Source organism: Lampetra fluviatilis, chromosome 6, assembly GCF_964198595.1.
Source record: "Lampetra fluviatilis chromosome 6, kcLamFluv1.1, whole genome shotgun sequence".
Lineage (NCBI taxonomy): Eukaryota > Metazoa > Chordata > Hyperoartia > Petromyzontiformes > Petromyzontidae > Lampetra > Lampetra fluviatilis.
In genome coordinates, this window is record NC_136280.1 from 7,885,748 (window position 1) to 7,906,876 (window position 21,129).

Genomic DNA, 21,129 nt, shown 5'->3' on the forward strand with positions numbered 1-21,129 from the left:
ATACTTTTTTATTTATTAAACCTTGTTCAGTTCTTAGCTGGGTTGGACACCTGGCCCAAGAAAAGCACACTCATAGTGTGATGCTCGTAGACAATGAAAACAAAGGGGCGGTCAGCAACGAAGCGGTTGTGGGATGTGAGCGGCGTGAAGCCAACTGTAGTGACGGCCGCTGCTTCACTCCCCTCCTCGTCAATCTTTATGAAGCCCTGGTGCTGGAACTGGTGTCAAAAAGAAAAATGCACAGCTTAGCACCCTCTAAATGAGCGCAATATAATGTTACGTATCTTTCATGAAAGTTACATGTTTTTTTATTGTTCATTTATACCTCCGATTAGCATGGTTGGTTACGTACGGTGCGAAAGAAGTTCAACATACATATACACACACGTATGACACTGGTAAATCTAGTGCCAGATGAGAGCCGTGCGAGTTATGGGGGTAATTTGCTCACATTTCTCCATACTGTTCAGTGCGTGTTGGTGAGAGTGTGCAACATAGATTAGGCATAGTATAGTACATCAAAGGGTTTTGCTTTAACACCCTCGGCTCACAATGTGGTTAGTCCCACAGCAACCTATAATACCGGTTTTATGAAAGGCGGTCACCAATCTAAGCCCTATCCTGGCTCAACCATGGTTGTCATCTGAGATCTGACTAGATCAGGCACATTCCAGGTAATTTGGCCAGAAACGTACTTGGACTCATATCTGCTATTTAGGTAAGAGCACCATACCGAGCTAACTTGCACATCCTTGGCACCAGTCATCCCAGACAGGTCTGCATTGGCTTGGAACAACTCGGTCACTCCCATCTCTTTCAAGTTATTTTTGAGATCGTACTTCTGCTGCAAGTTGAATTTGGGAATGCTGACATCCCGTGTTCTGCAAACAACCAAAGAAATAGTACATTGAGTACTCTGTTTGCTTTTTATAATTCCGTTTGTACATCACAGCCTGGCATCAAGGAATCATGCAGTGTTTGCAGGAAAAAAGCCAGAAAAGTACAAAGCATACATTTCATGATGATTTTTTTTCTCGGCATACATCATTTCATTGTGATTAAAGAAGAAAGGATTTTTATTGAGCCGGCACAGAATTGAAATCACTTGCTTACCTGTTAGTCATTGCTTGGAGCCACTTCTCTAGGAGATCAAAGGAAAGGGCACGTTCCAGTGTTTTGAGGCCACCCTTCAGCTTGTGTGGTACTGCCAAAATCATGCTCACATTGCCCTGGTACGCAAGCTGGAGGATATCACAGCCCAGCTCATGGTCCGTGGTAACCAAAAAGCTCGCCTTGGTTTGCATCATTTGAACCTTGACGGACTCTTTGTCGTTCAACCGAAATGACCGCATGGAGGTCTGATGTTTTGAGAACTTAATCTCCCATGGCCCTGGAAAATACAGATTTGAATCATTTTTTATGAAAAAATTTCCCAAAGTATATTTTGATGGTTAAGAAAAGTATGTGGGCTTGGGCAGCACACGTCGCTAAAAAGGATTATGGCCAGTGGTAAAGACCTATGTCGGAGTAGCATTCAAAGGAGGGAAAGAACCACGTGGCCAAGAGAACGGCCACCGTGGAGATGGAGCAATGATATCGGGATGTAATGATGCTAGATGGATGTTTGCACTGCATCTGCGAGGGATGGCGATGGCTTGCAAAAGCCTCCATCCTGCAGTCGAAGGATCGTGGCTGATGTTGATCATGATGATACATATGTATGTGGAACTTCTTTCGCGCCGTACGTAGCCAACAGTGCTAATCGGAGGTGCGGGGGAAGGACAACAAACTAAACACGAAGAGTATTTCGATTTAAAGCTTTCGTAACTGCAGGGATTCATATTCTTGGTTCTTTCGGTAAAGTCACGTAGAAGGGAAATAATAAAATAATAAAAATAAAACATAATAAAATACAATTCTCACGACGTTTCGGCCACAACGAAACGTCGTGAGAATTGTATTTTATTTTGTTTTATTTTTATTATTTTATTATTTCCCTTCTACGTAACTTTACGGAAAGAACCAAGAAGACGAAGAGTATTGCTAGGTATTCAAATGTACACTACTGTACCTTTAAAATACACGCTGTTGATGACCAGGAATACGGTGCTCGGATCAATGTTGGTCACCGCATCGGATATTGTCCCCTTGGTGGAACTTGACACCCAGTGACTGATACGCTGCACCGTCGCAGGGTCTTTAAAGTCAACAGTGTGAGCCTCTGCAAAGTATGTCTTCCGGAGGCATTGTTGGTAGGATGGCAGCAGAGGCCACCTGCGTTGTAAATATAGGGCACTTGCCGACTTGAGCGTGTAGCCAAAGTTGTGGCGGAAAAGGCGGTGATTCAGTCGGTGAAAGAGCTTGTGCACGGTCGAAATGTTGTACTTGGAGCTAGAATTTACCAGGCTCTGTAAACAAAAACAAATCAACAACATACAGATGTATTTCTTATTAAAAATGTTGATCTTTTTATATAAAAAAAATTGTATATTAGTGATGTGTACGCTGTCACGGCTGAGGCTCTGGCTGACGTTAAATCTTAATCTAATTGCCATTGTGTTATGCCACCCAAAATCTGGTGGTATATAAATCTCTGAGTAAATGAGATACTAATATTAAGATAAAATATCAATAATGTACATCGAGTCATGTAAAATAAATAGTATCTCTGGTATGCTGTAGAAACTCGTGTAAGCTCTCGAATGGACTGCTTGTGCAAGCTTATGTTTAAATCTTGCCTCATGTCACTAAAATCTATTGTTATTGTTCATTTTGTTGAACGTCGTCATTGATGTGTAGCCTTCACCAATGTGCTGGGTAACATTTCACTTTACCTCGAACCCTAAGGCTCTGTAGATTTCTTCATGTGTGCCTCCATTTGCTCCGAGCGATATCATGCCCAAGGTAGAAGAGATGCCCAGAGGAGCCAGAAGGAGGTTCTCCCCAGGTGGAGTGGACTCGCTTACGGATCGGTACAGATTGAATGCGAAGTCGCTGTTGACAATGGAGAGTCGCTGGATTCGCGTTTTCCCCTGGAATCTTCTCAGGAATAACTTTTTATTGAATGATGCATCCACTAGCTGTGGGATATTAAGTAAGACTTCAGAGATGTTCACATATTAGCACGGTTGGCTACATACAGTGCGAAATAACTTCAACATGCGTGCATATATATTCTCGGGTCTTTTGGTAAAGTCACGTAGATAGGTTCACATGCATACAAATATTTCCCTTACGACATTTTAGGACGTGGGAACCTATACGCATAGACAGTTCTGGGTATGCAACTTTTAATTGTGTTCTCTAAAGGCTAGGAAACTGAAATATGATGCAAATATAGTCCAGTGTATGCTTTTAACTTTTAAAAAAATATGTTTCACTTTGAACCCCCAAATGTTACAGGAGGTTGATTGGTTTCACTCAACTAAAGTTATTAAAATGCTTCAAGTCTCATACTAAGCACTTAGACGAATATGGTGCTCATCACTGAACCAATTAATAACGACTCCCATCACGTGTGACGATGCCAATAGAAAATGGGTATGTAATTATAAAGTTTTACTCGCTGGTAAATCAGGGAACTTTTTTTTATTAAAAGTCTCCATTATTAAATATTTGCCAATTTTGTATAAAAAATATATAGTCAAATTGAAACCTTTTATGTTATCCAAATGTAAATAGTTGTAAATTAATAATGTGGATTAACTGCCGCTTTTTTATGAAAATGAATTGGTGTGGCAGATTTTTTTTCATCATTCATACATTTCCTAGATGGTTAACTATTCTTTGAATTTATTTAGTGCTGCAGTGGGAAGCGTGCATCATCAGAAAGTGTCTATCGACATACGTCTTTAATTTGAGTACTAAAACTCAACGTGAAATGTAATATATCTTCAAACCAACTTTTTCTGCATTAACTGTCACGCCGGTGGAGCCATCTTCATTTATGTCATCGATTTCGTCTGGGTAGTCCTCATCTTCATTCAGCAGCTTGTCAAAATCGATGTAGTCTTCAATAGAATCCTCATCTGTGAAACCATTGAGGTCCAAAGCTAGTGTGTCATCCATATAGGAATCTGAGGGATTGTTTGGGTACCTGCAATGTAATATTATGCAAACGCACTTAGACAAAAGCCCATCACAACATCACTTGGAATGCAACGGCTCTATTACATGTCGGAAGTGAAACAGGATTAATCTCGTTTTGTGCTTGGATTTGTGACCGCCATGCATTAAACAATTGTTATAGACTGCTACAGGGGCTGCATTGTTAGCCAGAGGGCAGTGCAGCAAAATATGTTGTTGTACTATACTATCCATAATCAACGATTTTTGGGTTTAGATCGCGTTATTTATAAATGTGTCGTAACCCTCCACCACCCGACACGGCCAATCAGTAAAAAAAAGTGTCACGTTGACAAAAGACAAATAGTTCACTGCTTTAGCCCACCGGTGTGTTGAAGCGTGAAACCACAACATTTACAATTTGAGTACGACGTTTCGCTGGTAATTGCATCCAGCATCATCGGGCGAATTGCCCGATGATGCTGTACTCAAATTGTAAATGTTGTGGTTTCACGCTTCAACACACCGGTGGGCTAAAGCAGTGAACTATTTGTCTTTTGTCAACGTGACACTTTTTTTACTGATTGGCCGTGTCGGGTGGTGGAGGGTTACGACACATTTATAAATAACGCGATCTAAACCCAAAAATCGTTGATTATGAACAATATTGGTCGCGAAAGCCTACGTGTTAAACGTACTATACTATGTTCCAATGTAAGTGCTCCCTGCTTTCACCAACTTAGTGACCAGCTTGGTGAAATTTGGTCAAATAACCCAAATGGCATGGAAATGCCCTCATCTGCAGTCGATTGCAAAAGAGCTATGTATGTACATTTACTACGACGTGGGCTGTCAAGAGTGTTTAAGTAAAAAAAACATGCTTTTGATCATATAATATAATTCAGTATAATTGCAATTTTTTCTCTCTAGGTTTAGCGGTACCCTCTGTGCCAACTCATAACTAGGATCAAGTATACAGGAAGGCAACCATATACACAGGTTTATCGATTTGCTTACTACTTTTGGTTCTCGAGTTAAATGCGGAATCACAGACAAACAATTGTTTTTCAATCCATCAATAGTTGTATGATAATAAAGTTGCACACATTTCATTATATCAATATATCAATATTAGTTGATCATCATTTTAAAAAACAGTGTTATTTAGCTATCCGTCAATGCTTGTCTCTCGTGAGAAGTCACAAACAACAAATCACTTTTTTGCTGATTACTTTTTAGGGATAATGTGCATCATTTTACTATGATAGTTCTCAGGTTATAAGGAGAATAACACACAACGAATCAAAAGTAATATGAGCTGTGTATCTAAGCAAGATGGACACATTTTATTTTAAGTGTACATTTCACATGGTAGAGCAAATGGATAAGAATAAAGCAGTGGCCGGCATTCTTCGGCAATTACTTTTGCAGCCAGTTAGTTTTGTCTTGAGATGTATAGATGTGTTAAATACTTTAGTAATTTTATTTTAAAAAAAACACATTTGTGTAAATACAATAGTCATTCTAAAAAAGCAGTGTTTTATTAACAGATCACATTTAGGATACTTCTCCGATGTTTCTATTGTTGTGATCACCATTATTGCCTTTGTTTTACACAGCTCTTTTAACATCAAAACAACTGACCTTGAAAAAGATAGCTGTGCATCTTTGTTGACATCAACAGCTGTCTTGGTTTGGTCTTGTCCCTCAACCCATTGTAAGAAGCTCAAAGCAAATATGAGCCCATACAGAAACATGGTGGCAGGGCTTCCTTGTTTGGTTTGAAATTTCTATACTGAGCAAAACATTATATATAGCACAACATTTAGGAGTCGTGATACAATCACATTCATGTATTAATATTCGTATTATATTTCATAATCACATCCAGAAATGCATCACTGAGTAAAAATAATTCTTCAGGATTGTCCTGCATTTTTGAATCTTTGACAAATTCTATGTTTTTGAGTCTTTTGTGTGGTAAGAAACTGGAGTGTACGAAGAGAAACCGCACGCTTATTTATGAGGTGATACTACAGAAAAGGTCCACACAGACCGGTTCCGAAGCGGCAGTCACAAATCTGCGTGATCCACTGAGTTGCCTCCAAACGGCAGGAACACAGACACGTGCACTGCCATGCCCAACAAATGAGTGCAGTGGCAGATTGCAATTATAACAAAAAATATATATCGCTTACGTATTTTGTTATCGTACATATTTTACAAACCTGTCCCATATATGTTGAACTACATACATAGTACGAATATTTTAAAGTTACATTTTTGTACAGCGTTGAAATAGCTTAAGTTGTTAACGCAAAAAAAAACCTGTTGTCATTTGTTTAGACTGCCAAATCTGGTTCGGGCTTTGCCTTGTTTCAACAAATGTTGCTGGAAAACATTCCCCAGAAATGTATTAAACACAACCTCCCTGGTAATTTATTATTCAGTCGTGTTTATGTTACTACGTACTTTGTACGTTTAGTCACTACCATATATCAAATTACAAATGAATAGTGGGCCGTGTTAAAATGCTAGTTTAAATATACGGTTGCGTTGGAAGTACGATTTTGAAATATTGTAATAAATGAAATATTCTCACCGTATCAATACTTGGAAACATCCGTAGAGGCAGCAGCCTCTGTCATTGCAGACAGGTACAACATAATAAATACCGTCACTAGATGTGTGGGCGCCTTTCCTTCAGTTTTTCAGATGATGCACAAATATTTGTCACTGCAGATATGACATTTTGTACCAGGGTCAGCACTTTTTTTTCACAATACCAGCCCGTATGTATCATCGGTCAGCTTTAAAATATGTTTTATGTATTCGGCTAAGATGCACATATTTACATAGTTTTATAGTGATGGTGTTATGGAATTGTGTATGTTTTGTATTTCATCAAGAGCAGTAAGTTAACCTTATCCGGTTTTGCAGTTGGAGAAACATACTTGACATTTATGAGTAAATTTGCAATTACATGTATTTCTGGTGATCTAATTTATTAAAAAGCATATTTGAACTTTCATGCATTTAGGTCGATAGGTTAATATGTTGCAGTCAGTGAATATATTTATTAGATGTATATGGATGCGTTGATTCATTGATTTGTGTGTTTTTATGCCTTTATACTTGGAGAGAATGGCTTTTTTTCGATTTGTATATGTTCTATGTAATGGGTTCATTTCACCCCCGAAACCACGAGTGACTGTTTCACTGACCAGGAAATGTAAAAATGAAAGTCGAAGTTTTTCACTCAAACGAGAGCACTCCTATTCCTTTTCATAACCCCTGATCCAGAGGGCATCACAATCCTCTGCCATGGATGCCACCAAACACCACAGTTGTTTCTCTCTGCTAAATACCATAATTGTTGCAAAGTCCATAGTTTATTTCGAAAGTCAGCTATTACAGTATCCTACCACTGTATCTGGCTTAAATAAATATATATGGCAAACATATTTTGATAGCTTGCTCAAACAAATGCTGTTATGAAACACAAGTCAAAACAGCTAATAGACCTATGAACTGTTACCCACAATGCATTATGAGTTTTATATCTGCTAGGCTTTTGCTTGCACTTAATTTCCTATCTGAGGAAACTACTGTCCTCTATCCGATACCACCTTTTGTAATCTCCTCTTCCTGACTACATCTACAATAATTTATTGTGTTGTATATGTAATCCAAACCTAAGTGCTCAGCCCCAGTGCCTTAAACTGCCAACATCTATGGTGCCTGCTTCAAAAATGTAGCTATAAAATCTTAATCATCGACTCCTAGTCTGTCAGTTTCAAATGACCTATTATCATCCGTGAGTGCTGTCTATCCAATTCTTGATTTTTGTGAATATGTGGTGAAGAACAATATTGAACAAAGTTGGCAACAAAGTATATGTCTGATCAACACCAGTCTTCTTTCAGTTGTGCATGTTCTTAAGTGCCCTCTTGCCTTACAATTAGTGTTATAACAACATAGAAGTTCCCCTGAACTTTTGCTACAAACAAAATCACGTACTTGCTTAAAGTCCACGAAACAAACCAAGGATATTGCATTTCATCTCAGCTCTTTTCTTTCACCTGCCTGACTAAATATTGCATTGCTACAACACATATTCTTGGTTCTGTCGGTAAAGTCACGTAGATAGAAAATAAAACATTTATTTTAAATTTGAATTTTATTTTTTATCTACGTGACTTTACCGAAAGAACCAATAATACGAATTCCTGCAGTCACGAAAGTTTAAAGTAAAAATTTGCTCCAACACCTTTCTGCTGTAAATTCACCCTGGTTTTCCCATAAGCACATTTATATTTGCTTATTTGTTCTGCTCCACAAAACTCTGTTAAGCACCTTTCCTCGTATTCTCAGTAAACATATCCCTTGTCTATCATCCTTCTTATGTAATAGTATTATAGTGGCCTATTTCCAATCCTGAGGAAACTGTTTCTGCATGCTTTACTGCATGTAGCCTCTCGAGCGTATGTTGGCCCCCTCCTCATTCAACCATGCAGTAGTTCCTTCTGCCTTCGAAGGTTTAATCTCAATAATCTTATCTCTAAGGTTACTTATTTATCCTTTTCTTGAGCATTGCCTGCCTTTTGTAAATTACTTTTCTTCTCTTGCTTGATGCTTGCTCGGTGATTGAGAGACTCGTGACACACTTAAACCTTATTACCACAAGATAAATTCTACACCTGCTTTGTGTTGCCCATCCTTTATCACACTGCCTACGGATGTACAGTCATACCTCGGGATACGACCGCTTTGGAATACGTCGAATTTGGTATACGTCGTGTCTTGACGAAAAAAAATGTCTTGGGATACGACGTCTTGCTTGGAATACGACGCGCTTGCTAGAACTTGTATGGGTCGGGATGAGTCACCGCGTTCCCGCGTAGACCCCGTTCACGACTGAAACAAAGCGCCTGTCCTCAGTCTGCCTGTACAGTAGTTTTAATGGATTCTATCAACTCCTCTCAGCACGGTAAAGTGATGTTAAATTGTATATATTTTTTAATGCATTTTTATTTATGTATGCATTTTAGTAATACGTGTCTAAATTATTTTATACAACCCCATTAATGTATAATATGCCATATAAAATATAATTTATACTCTGGAACGGATTATTTCCTTTCCCTTTATTTCTTGTGGGAAAAATTAGTTTGGTGTCCGTCATTTTCGGTATAAGTCATACCTTCTGGAACGAATTAACGACGTATACCGAGGTACCACTGTAATTGTCTATCACCACCTCACGTGAATATATATCGCCTTACAGACTCCCAAACAAAAGCCTTGTGCATATTTGCTTTACTCACTTCATCAAAGGTGCATATGTGGCCAAACCTCATTATTGTCTGTGTCGTACTGTTTTAAACCATGTCTTATCAACTATGGGGCAATGGTTTTATGCTTCTCATTTTATAGCCACCTGTGACTTGAGTGGACTGCAGATACTTGTTGATCTTGTCTGTCTGAGCTTGCCTGGAAAATATGTTTAGAAGCCATGATGTGTTGCTTGGTTTCAGGTCGAGTACGGAGCACCAGCTACTCATTTTCCAGTGTATGTGGATGCTATTTTGATTACTGGGTTCCCATTTGTAATTGGCAATGCTATTATCAAATAGGGATCCCTTTTGTGGTTGTCATTAGCTTATGTATAGTAGGCCTATGTTCTTTTGGTGATGCCATCATTACCACTGCGCTATTGGGGATGCCATTGGCGACTGGAGACTCATTTATAACATTGGTAGTTATTACACCAGGGATCCCATATCCTTAAACCAAAACCCCTTTAGCCACTACTTTCACACAATGCCTGTACATGATGCTGCCCATCTCCAGTGGATTTTAGGAACCTCCAGTGGTGGACACTCGACATTTATATGGTGGAGTCGGCTATCAATCTTTATTCACTTCTCACAAAAGTGCTCAGGGCTGAGTTGACTCCTGATCTTGATTTTAACTCACAACCTGATAGGGAGCTGCCTGCTGTTATCTATGTATGTTGAACGTCTTTCGCACTGTACATAGCCAACCGTGCTAATTGGAGGTACGAGGAAAGGACGACAAACTTAATATAAAAAGCAGTTCTAAAGAAACAGCTTCAGTGGCTTTCTAATATCGGAAGAAAGAGCATTACAGATGGCCGCAGAAGCGTATCTGAAAGCGCGCGATGCAGTGACCATCTTTGTTCGATGGCTAGCCAAAAGCCGCTGCGAGGGTGGTAGTGTCTGCTTCTTAATGCGGTTAAGGAGGGAATTCAGATGGTATGTTAACGAAACACAAATTTTGAATTGGATAAACATTGGCAATGTAACATCGGAAGTTAATGAAAGTCTGAGTGGAGTGTTGTCAGACATTTTTTGTGATTTCCTGAAATGCATATGCTTTTGAAGACCAACAAAAGCATACGTTACAATTACTTTACTTCGGACATTATGAAAAATAGTAGATTTTTTTCCTTAAATTACAGTTAACATTATTATGGACACAAGCTTTTGGAATGCTTCTTTTTTATATCTTCTTTGCTGGAGACGTTTTCACATAGACTTGAGAATAAATTAAACTTTTTTTTTTAATGGGATTAAATTAAACGTGTTTAAAGTGCATTATTGTCCCATGGTTTATATGCATTTTCTGCGTAGTAATTTTATGACTGCGTTGGAAAAATCACTTGAATACTAGTTATTAGTTTATATTCCCAGTAGTTTATTGCACTTGGAATCAAATCCAGATTTTCGTACACTTATCCCCGGGTATTTTAAAGTTAAAGTAGAGAGTCTGTCCTATAATCATATGCTTACTCTTTGGTTTTTTCGGTAAAGTCACATAGGTTAAAAAAGAAAAAAAGAAATTAAATTGTGATTTAATTGAATTTAATTGTTTTCTTTTTTGATTGTTGTTGACGATTTTTTTGAATCTGGTACATTTGTGTGTGAGCGAACAGATTTAATTAAATTTATTTGTTTTCTTAACCTATGTGACTTTACTGAAAAAAAACAAGGAGCATGGATCCTTGCAGTCACGAAAACTTCAAATCGAGAAAAAATCATATGCTTGTTTAATAAAACTGGTACTTTACAAATATATTTTTAAATTATGTTCTCTGGGCCCCACCGTGTTAAATGCAGTCTCTTAAATCCTTCTTATCTCCATCTCTGTGGCCTTTTTGTTTGAGTGCTATGAAATAAGAGGCACTGCCTGAAATGCACCAATTATATAAATGTATATATTTTTTTCTGTTCATTTTATTATCTGGTACATTTGTGAGTGCGTGAACAGATTTCTTTTGTGACTTTGTTGACAGAAGCCACACATTTTGGGCATGGCTCTACTTTCTGGAGCATATAATCTGGAGAATGTGAATTATAAAAGGTTTGAATAATAGTGTGATTTCTGTGCTGTGTAAGAACATGTGTTGTACTCTTGAAGACATTGATTCAAAAATGTAACCAGATCTTGACATTCCTTTGTATCAAAACCAAGAAAGCTTAAATTTCAGAATATAAATTTAAGTATCAAATAACTTTTGAAAAAAAACTGCCCTTAAATGTAGTCCTTTGGTTAAATTACAATCGTTAAAGAGACCCTAAGTAAGAAACAAAATGTACTTTTCATAGAAAGCAAATTGTTCCTGTGCGCAGTATACCAACGTGCTCATAGCTTATACACAGAGTTAATTCTTGAGAAATATAAACATTGTAACCATTTTTGAGGCAAGAAACTCACACGAACTTCACTCCATTTGTTATATATTTGCCTTCCCTAATTACATGTTTTTTATCATTTAGCAAGGTGTGACGTTTTTGAAACATAAACACAACATTTTTTAGAATAATAGTTGAACAAGGAGTTAAATATAGTGATAAGCCTTGATATTATTTGGGACGTTGTCATTTTCGTCTATCAAAAAAACAATTTTGCATACACCTTTTCCCAAGGACATTACACTGCTTGCATGCAACACGTGGTGTCGTATTTCACAGCTAGTGTTACAAATATAATGTGGCATCCGGATCCATGTGTTTGTTTAATTTTGTACTTAGTCACGCTTGGATAAGAAAGCAAACATCTGCTAATATTGCATTTTAACAGATTAATTGAAAATAATCAAAACAAATCCCATATATAAAATAATATTTATGACATTTTTTTACCACATTGAAGATCTTGAGTAAAATAGGGTGTCTGCCAGTTGTATAACATGGAATAGATCATTTACATGACTGTCAAGTGGAGAATTATGCAGGTACTAAAATGACAGATTGTCTCTTCTAGTACATTTCCTAGATGGTCGTTTACTCCTCGTGTCGAGCTAAAAGAGAGATCCCTCTGCGGCCAAATTGACCCCAACGTCGCTGCGGCACTTTGCGTATACTTAACAAAATGTGAATGTGCATTGTGATTTGTGTACGCCCTTGCCCGGGGAGGGCTTTGATCGTGCAATCAGTGCCCTGTGGTGGGGGTTTTGTGCAGGCGTTTGCCGTGCCCGCGGCGACGCTTCCCGTGATTGCCCTCCGCACCCTCTTCCTCCTCGACGGCTGCGTCGGTCGGGTCCATGACCCGTCCGAGGAAGAGCACGGTGCCTGTAGACGTGTCACGAATGAGGAAGAGGAAGGGCCGGTCCACTTTGAACACGGGGTAGATGGGATTGGTACGGGAGAGGAAAACGCCGGTCACCGCCGCTGCCTCCGCCCCCTCCTCCGTTAAGTCCATGGTGGCTACGTGGGTAACGGCAGAAACTATCAGGGGTTCCTCGGATATCTTATGGAAGTCCGGTGCCATGAACAGGTCATCCAAACCTGTAAATAGGTTGGGAGAAAGGGGGAATACACAATGTTATTAATACTATTGTTGATAGCTCAAGAACACATCTACATGTGCAGGCGTTTTGTGCAGTGTATAATATTTGTGCTTGCCTGCATGTTTGGAATGACACTGAGAGACAAAACAAGCAACATGTGGATTAGCGAACAAATGCAAGTTTTAGAAAAATTTACATTCAAGAAAAGTAAGTGGCTTTGGCGGCAGGGCGCGTCTGTACGAGGCATGGTAGCCAGTGGTCGAAACTTAACAACAGAGTGGCAACCAAATCAGGAAACAGTTTAAGAGTGAAGCCAACGCAGAGATGGAACGATTAAATCAAGCCATGTGCACTTGTTAGAAGTTCTTGTTTGCAGCAGGACCATGGGAGATGGTGACAGCTTAAATAGTGGATTGTTCATTTTGTATTATTGTGATCAATAGCATCATCATGGCTGATGATGGTGATGTATGTATGTTGAACTTCTTGCACACTTTACATAGCCAACTGCGCTAATCTGAGGTGCAGTGCTGATATTCTTGATTTGTATTCAGTTACTTTCGAAGTAAACGAAATTAAATGGTCAATACTTACATGATTTTACATCTAAACTCGTTGCTAATGACTACAGTACGTATAACATTCAGTGGCTCCAAGAGTAAAAATAGTCCACACGATTCTCCTTTTAAGAAGCTGTCAAACAATATCAACATGATATAGTTTGCAAGCCTACCGTCTATCAACAAAGATTAGTTCATGAAGCCATCCATATATACAGACACAGACACAATTTCAACCGAGAAGATGGTTATAAACTCAGCAATCATTCGAAATATGTCATCAACCACTTTGGGTCATCACTTGATTTGTGTTTTCTTGTCAACCTCCACCATCAGCAGTGTGGGTGTGTGGAGCGAGGAGCAATGATTGCTTGGAGGCCATTTTGGTGGAGACCTACTGCCGGCCTACATTAACATTAGCTGCCCTGCGCATGCTGCTGACACACTTGGGCTGCACCCATCTCTAAACCTTTATAAACAGTTTGCCTTTAGAGGCTAACTCCCCCCTTTTTCCTGATGACGACCGCTTGTGTTGCGATCGAAACGTCGTGGTTTTTGTTTTTATTTTATTTTTTATTCACTTTATTTTGTGTTATTATTTTTCTATCTACGCGACTTTACTGAAAGAACCAAATACCTTTGGAATTATACCAAATAGGATTATTTCCAAATCCATATCTCACTTCACTTAACCTGCTTTAACATAATTAAGATGTTTTGGCGTTCACGTATATTTTTAACACCATTGGAACGTCATTTGCCAGAAGAAAAAATATGATAATTGTTTTTTTACCCTTTTTATCTGGCAACAAAACTGACACCTTTTTTTACAAGGAGTCATGTTTGCATAGACCACAATACCTGCAGTCATAATGCAAACATCTGGTCCAACACCATCTGAGACTAGGCTCTAAGGAAAGCTGTCTCGGGTGTGGATCAATCAACTTCAAGGACAGTGCATACATTATCAGAGTTATGTTTTTTGTTTGCATTATGACTGCAGGTATTGTGGTCTATGCAAACATGACTCCTTGTAAAAAAAGGTGTCAGTTTTGTTGCCAGATAAAAGGGTAAAAAAACAATTATCATATATTTTTAAGTTTGTTAAGTTGTTCATTCTCAGTGCAGCATTTTTCTAACCAAGGTGGTTGAGTGCAGTTGAAAGGTCCTTTTTCATTTTGAGGCGCAGGCGAGGAAGATAAACTATGCGATTTCCTGATTTCAGCTGTGACTCGGTGAGGTTGAGCAGCAGATCGGAGGACAGACTCTGCTCCAGGGCGGTCAGGTTGGTCGTCACTTCGTCAGGCAGAAATATCAGCATGTTTTTGTCACCCTGGAACTCAAGTTGTGCAACCTGAAATCAGAAAAAAAACAATGTCCTGTGAATGTTTACAGATAAAAGCTTCACCAAGTCTGAATACTGTAATTCCAGTGTGTGGCTCGTTTGGGATACTCTTTGAGTTGTTTGAGGTTTTTATCGTTATTATGAAGATAATATCGTGAAGTGAGAATCTAAAGGCATCAATCAAACTGTTAAGAAAAGTAAATGGGCTTGGGCAGGGCATGTTGCCAGAAAGGATGATGGGCAGATGCTACAAAATAATGATGGAGCATATCTGAGAAGTACATCCACCCAGGAAATGGAGAGATTAAATCTCCTCCTGTGCAGGATTGTAGGTGGATCGTTGCATTGATGAAGGACCATGAGGGATGGCAATGGCTTGCAAATAACTTCATCCAGCAGTGGATTGATCGTGGCTGACGAGAAAATTAAAGAGCATGGGACGGTGCTTAGATAGTTTAGAAACCTACTAGTTATTTATTTTTGCCAATACATATTTAACCTGCCAGTGTGTGAGGTATCACAAGATGACTCTCTATACGTGATCCACCAAACACACCTCCAAGTGCGCATAACCACCTCAGGCATTTATCTTGGTAAAATGATTAAGTTGATTCTAGCCATTCAGATGTTATTTCACACTGACGTTCGCCATGATGGAGACTTGCACTTGGTCCGTAGCACAATGCGCTAACCACTGCATCACTCGGCCCCACCATTTAATCATGATACTTTCATGACATGGATTAAACAAGACATCGTGTAAGCTGAAGTTTCAGTGATTGTTCCTTGGTATTTTTACACTATTAGTAGTACAGATTCAATTGAATCCTTTTTTGTGTGAAAAGGCTGTCATCGGATGAGGTGATTGGATCGACTGAATCTATTGGAATGTGAACCAAAATCAGCACATGTTTTGATTGTAAGGTTATGAGTTCGATTCCCACGTGGGGATATTGATTCAGGTTATTTATTTCTGACACTATTAAAAAATACCTTCCTTCCTTCAACTTTAAACATCAATAATAACGGAGAAAACTACTTAGTTTTAATCCTCCTAGATTTGAAGCTTTCGTGACTGCAAGGATTCATACTCTTAGTTCATTCGGTAAAGTCACGTAGGTGAAAAATGAAATTAAAATTAATAAAAATAAAATAATAAAATCACGACGTTTCGGAGGCAACACAAGTCTCCGTCATCAGGTGGGACCGTCACAGCCAGATTTGCTGCATCAAGGCTGGATGCAGCTAATCAAGGCTTGATGCAGGTATTCAAGATGCAAGCTCTTAAATACAAGTTAAGGGGGAGGAGAGGGGGGAGGCGCTTATCTATATAGTTTTAATCCTGAATACACATTTAATAAGAGCACCTTCTCCACATAGGAATGGATCCCAACAACTTGTACAATGAGTGAGAGGTCACCCAGCCCCTTACATTACAGTAGAGCTGGAATTTGGGAGCTTATTTTAAAATATCTTGTACATGTATATACAACCAAGATCTGGTTTTGCTGTGGAAAAATCGGATCTGACACAACTTGTTTCAGGCCCATTCAGCGCACATGTGGCCAGTGAAATACAATATTACAATAAAATGTACTTATAAAATATCTAAATGTGACTGCATCCCAAATAGCTGTATGCAACAAAAAACAGAAGAGGAAGACATTTATTATTTGTAGCAAATGGAAAAATTAGGGGCAGGGGGGGCTGTATGAGACATTTTTATAGATGGAAATGGACAGCCAGATTATATGCCTAAGTTTCAGGCACTTGTTGGCAAACTTGATGCCAGTTTTTCTTTAGGAACACTGGTGGATGTGGAGTCTTTGTCAAGGATTTATTATTTTGTTTGGCAGTATATTCGGTATATTGAGCCTCTTTGTCATGTACAGAAATGTCAAGTAAATCAAGTGTGGAATTTTTGGTCAATAAAGCATTTAGTGATGCAGCTTACTTTGTATGGCAGGTATGGATGACGTCCTGCCTTTACTGGGTATATAGAGTCATACATCATGTCCACCATGGTTTTGTTTTCTTCATTGACATGGAACCAGACTGGTGATGTATTATCTTTATAGAATTGCTGTTCCCACTTCCCTAAACACATAAATAATCCATAATACAGGGTTTTTTTTAGACATAGCTTCAGTACTTCGCTTTTAAAGTTAATTTCAAATGCCTTCTTACTTGTGAAACTATAATTGCAATGCTATGTTTTCCAATGTATTTATTTTAATGTCCACAGATAAGTTACAGCATTTATATTAACAAAGATGCACCGCTATATAAAACATTACAACTGTCATAGAATGCAATATTCTTTCTCATTATTGAACACATTTGCTTGCACGATAAATAGTTGTATTCAATGGTTTAAATAAAGCAAGGTATTTTATGCAGAACATGGAAAAGTGGATGAATAGGAGGCTCATAGACGGCCTCGTGTGCCTCTCTTATACCCTTGAAGTAGATAGCACTCAGGAGTAGCATTCTTAAATTGCTCGGTAGCTCCTGAAGAAAATCTTTGATTTTCCCATCCGTCTTTTCTTCCACCCAACTATTTATTCTTTTTAGGTCTTTTTCTTCAGGACCATGGAGGTTTTCTGGTTTTGCATGGTAGTTTTGTTCAACTACATCCAAAAATTCCTTTTTGATTTTAATGTCTGAAAAGAGAACACATTATGTTACTTCACAGATAATCATTCGCAGCACATTGTCAATCCACTGCTGAATGAAGTCATTCTGCATGCCACGTCGGTCAAGATGTTTTTTTTTAATCACATTTCCTCATTCCTAGTCAAGGTGGGTAGGTTGATGGGGCTAGGTATTGTGCAGAACCAATTCAGATATCGCTGACGTTCACTGTGGCCAGGAATCAAACTCGAACCGCCGAGCACATATTGCAGTGAGTGTGGTGCATCACCACACCACCTCTACTCTTTGGTTCTTTCGGTAAAGTCACGTAGTTAAACCACACCACCTCTGCTTTTTACAGTACAGTACTTTATGCTAGTTTTCAGTCTTGTGTCAATGCACTGCTGCACGAAGGCTTACCCACGCCGATATATCGCTTGAGGGAGTTGTTTGACCATACTTCACAACACTGGTTATTGTGGATTGGTGAAGTGGTTTGGATCGGGAGGGGGGGGTCCACAACCAGTTTGGATATCACCGACCACCAATGTTAGCTGTTGCTAGGACTCAAACTCAGGTTGTCAGTTTCATAGGACAGTGTGCACAACCACTTTGCAAATGCTCCCTCATTTGTGTTACATTTTTGTAATCATATCCCTTGGTCCGTTTTTTGACAACAAATGGAAAACAAAACATATTTACTTCTTGCCGCAAAGATGCGAGCTGCCATTTTGGACACACTTTTCCCGGACGTTATTTTCTGGATGAGGTCACAGAATGTGCTGTGCACGTTGGGGTTGCGAAGATGAGAAAAGTAAAGAGCTCTGGAAAGGGCTTGTTCTGTAGTTCCATGAGCCCCTAAAACACAAGACACAATATCCAGTTTACTATCCCAGTCCAACGGTACGATTTAAATATACTTGCATCATTGATATTTTTGACTTTGAATGCAGAATATACAGTACATTTGCGTATACTTACAGCAAAATTTACTTAAACATAATTACGTTGTTCATATGTATAAAAAATACTTGTACAAGTGGGATAAAAGTTAGTGACGCAGCTGTGATAGGACAGTGGAACACAGATGACGGGCCACGACATGGCTGTAATTTACCCTTCAAATAAGTACATTTTAGCTCAGTAATAGCAAGTCACAGTTATTCAAGATTGAAGTTTAACGTCAACAAATATACAGCCTTTCAATGTCATGGTTTGTCTGTGATGTATTCGTGGCGGATTTGTCTGAAAAGAGTGCCTGATAACAAATGGTCTAACTTACATTACACTATGCAGTCCATTATTGTCACGGATGGTGCATTGTTAGATGATCAATGAACATGCGTAAATGTGCTCACAAAAGTAGCAGCACACCATCATCGTTAAGCGAAAGTTGATGCAGAAGCAGCATCGGGCAGTACAGCCCGTAAATGGCAAGTACATCCATTATCTTCTTGGTTCTTTCGGTAAAGTCACGTAGAATGGAAATAATAAAATAATAAAAATAAAACATAATTAAATAATTCTCACGACGTTTCGGCCACAACGCAAGCAGCCGTCCTCAGGTGCAGAACAGGTCTGCTTGCGTTGTGGCCGAAACATCGTGAGAATTATTTTATTATGTTTTATTTTCATTATTTTAATATTTCCATTCTACGTGACTTTACCGAAAGAACCAAGAAGATGAATCCCTGCAGTCACGAAAGCTTTAAATCGAAATTTTACATCCATTATACTGTGCAGTGCGTTGCTATCATGGATGGGGAAACGGTGTGTTGTTTAATGATGGGTGAACCTTCCGTATGTGCTTACAAATTAGTTATGCAGCAGTAGTGATAACCAGTGAAGCAGCCCTTACCAGCAGTAAGCATGGCAAGTACCAACGAAGTGGTCAGGGGAGACATGAAGATGTTTTCTCCAGGGCTTTCTTGCGCAACAGCACGGTACAAATCGAAACCGAAGTTGGCTTGAGACATTGCAAGTCGGGTCATGGCGAATGAAGTCGTGGGTTCTACCATTTGCTGTGGAAAGTCATGTTCCTTTGAAGTAAAAACAAAAGACAAACAATTGACACCAAAGTAGGCGATAACACTCTTCAATAGACTTCATGAATGTGTGGCATAATGTACGATCACCATCGCTTTGTGTTTACTGCACGACGCTGTCGCGAGTTACCTTGTGTTTATTTCTTGAGGACGTTGCAGACGTCACCAAGAGAAGTAAAGTCAAAATCGGTAGCATTTTTTTTTAACTGAAGGGCTGGAAAATACAAAATATGGTTTAATACTGCTCAGCTTGTGTACATATTGTCCACAGTTGCATATGCAATGCTCGGGGGACTCATTCCCGTTGAATCATTTGAATATGGTTTTACTAAGACATTTTCTTAAATATACATCGTTTATTTAACAAAAACTAATTACATTTCTATTCTATATACTTTCATCTTACAAACAAAACATACACGGAGAAATACAAATGTTAAGGAAATAAAAAACTACTAAAGTTTGCTAACTGCCACTGTCTACCAATGCAACACGTCAGATTAGTTGAGTCAATGATTAATAAAAACACATTCTTACAGTATAACCCAGCAAGGTTTTTGTTCACGTAAAGTAAGACATTTCTTGCATATTTAAATAAAATCCCTGCTTTAAGTGTTGGGTTATTTTGTTAGAAGTTAATTGCTTACCTGACTTGTGGAGTAATGAATTTCCTGTGGCCCTGGATCCCACTGTTTTATGCCAGAGATCTTGGGTAAATATTTAGAGGGTCACTGAATAAACGTTTGTGACCTTTCAAAATTGCAGCCTTAAGCAGAATTGGCCTGACTGCTTATTGTGTAAAACATGCAAACGTATGTTTGTTACCTTATATATTACTTCTTTTTATGCTGCTTTTTCATTCAAGGAAAGTGGGGGGGAAAAATCACTATTGTGGGACAGTGGTTTTTAAGGCTTTTTTAAGCCATGCTAAGTATTTTTCGTTACCGAAGAATATACAATTCTCTTTTACGAGAGTTCCCGTGTCTCCCATGTCTTTGAATCACAACGAGATGTCACGTTCACACACAAAGTGGTTTTAAGATCCCCCAAAATATCCTAAATACCATCTTACTTGGTGTGTGTTGATGAGCTCTGGGAGTCTCAGTGAGGCCCATTTCGTTAACTATGGACAAATGGCTAACGTTTGTGTAAAGACGGAAATACATGTTCCTTTACGATGCAAGCCATCACTTGATCCTCATTTAGATACTTTTGTTTGACATTAACATCAGCATCAGTAGCAGTACTAATTAATCCCAGAACACATTTGATTACATCATGGGTTGTGTACATGATCTTAATTTTTGTGTACATGATATTGGAGAGTTTACAACATTTTTCGGCATCTACTTTTCTGAGTTATTAAATAACACAAATTCTCGTTTTGTTTTTTGTGTGTTTTTATAAGCTGACACGAAGGCTCCCTCCGATTAAGGAAGCCAAGCCAAGACTGCACAAGCTCTTCAGAGACTTCTGGTTCTACTGTGTCGTAATGGGCTTTGCTGTACAGGGTTCAGGTAAAATTCAATAACACGTTGTTCATTTGGTTAGTCTTTTTCAAAAAGTTTCCACACATGGCTTATATAGAATGAATCACCCTTCCAGCGATATGATGAAATGTCACGATCCAAGGCTGTGGCTCGATTTAAGAATCGTTTACGTTTC

General features: G+C 38.7%; 3 protein-coding genes across 6 annotated transcripts in view; 1 reads left to right on the plus strand and 2 right to left on the minus strand.

Moving 5' to 3' along the window:
- Positions 1-21,129, plus strand: part of PI4KA (phosphatidylinositol 4-kinase alpha) — a 67,913-nt gene that overhangs the window by 18,154 nt on the left and 28,630 nt on the right. For all 4 annotated transcript variants that reach the window (XM_078857652.1, XM_078857653.1, XM_078857654.1 and 1 more), the window contains exon 21: positions 20,873-20,981. In XM_078857652.1, coding sequence (XP_078713778.1) covers positions 20,873-20,981 — 109 coding nt within the window. The remainder of the gene's footprint in view (positions 1-20,872; positions 20,982-21,129) is intronic.
- On the minus strand, positions 27-6,688 carry LOC144932908 (heparin cofactor 2-like). Its single transcript, XM_078857305.1, has 8 exons — positions 6,668-6,688; positions 5,710-5,855; positions 3,904-4,096; positions 2,835-3,080; positions 2,072-2,408; positions 1,114-1,390; positions 734-881; positions 27-218 (listed from the first exon to the last, which is right to left on the minus strand). The coding sequence occupies exons 1-8, from the start codon at positions 6,686-6,688 to the stop codon at positions 27-29; spliced, it is 1,560 nt and encodes a 519-aa protein (XP_078713431.1).
- Positions 12,101-20,134, minus strand: LOC144932909 (pigment epithelium-derived factor-like). The gene is made up of 8 exons (XM_078857307.1): positions 20,112-20,134; positions 19,595-19,678; positions 19,278-19,458; positions 18,122-18,277; positions 17,245-17,448; positions 16,740-16,882; positions 14,581-14,794; positions 12,101-12,878 (listed from the first exon to the last, which is right to left on the minus strand). The coding sequence occupies exons 2-8, from the start codon at positions 19,658-19,660 to the stop codon at positions 12,523-12,525; spliced, it is 1,320 nt and encodes a 439-aa protein (XP_078713433.1). The 5' UTR covers positions 19,661-19,678; positions 20,112-20,134; the 3' UTR covers positions 12,101-12,522.

Coding starts and splice junctions, on each gene's coding strand:
- LOC144932908 (XM_078857305.1), bottom strand. CDS start 6,688: ATGTTTCCAAGTATTGATACG. Junction 3,081..3,903: donor TGACAGTTAATGCAGAAAAA/GTTGGTTTGAAG, acceptor AATATCCCACAG/CTAGTGGATGCATCATTCAA. Junction 219..733: donor AGGATGTGCAAGTTAGCTCG/GTATGGTGCTCT, acceptor TTTTGACACCAG/TTCCAGCACCAGGGCTTCAT.
- LOC144932909 (XM_078857307.1), bottom strand. CDS start 19,660: ATGCTACCGATTTTGACTTTACTTCTCTTGGTGACGTCTGCAACGTCC. Junction 17,449..18,121: donor TCGCATCTTTGCGGCAAGAA/GTAAATATGTTT, acceptor TTCTCTTTTCAG/ACATTAAAATCAAAAAGGAA. Junction 12,879..14,580: donor AACTGCACTCAACCACCTTG/GTTAGAAAAATG, acceptor ACCTATTTACAG/GTTTGGATGACCTGTTCATG.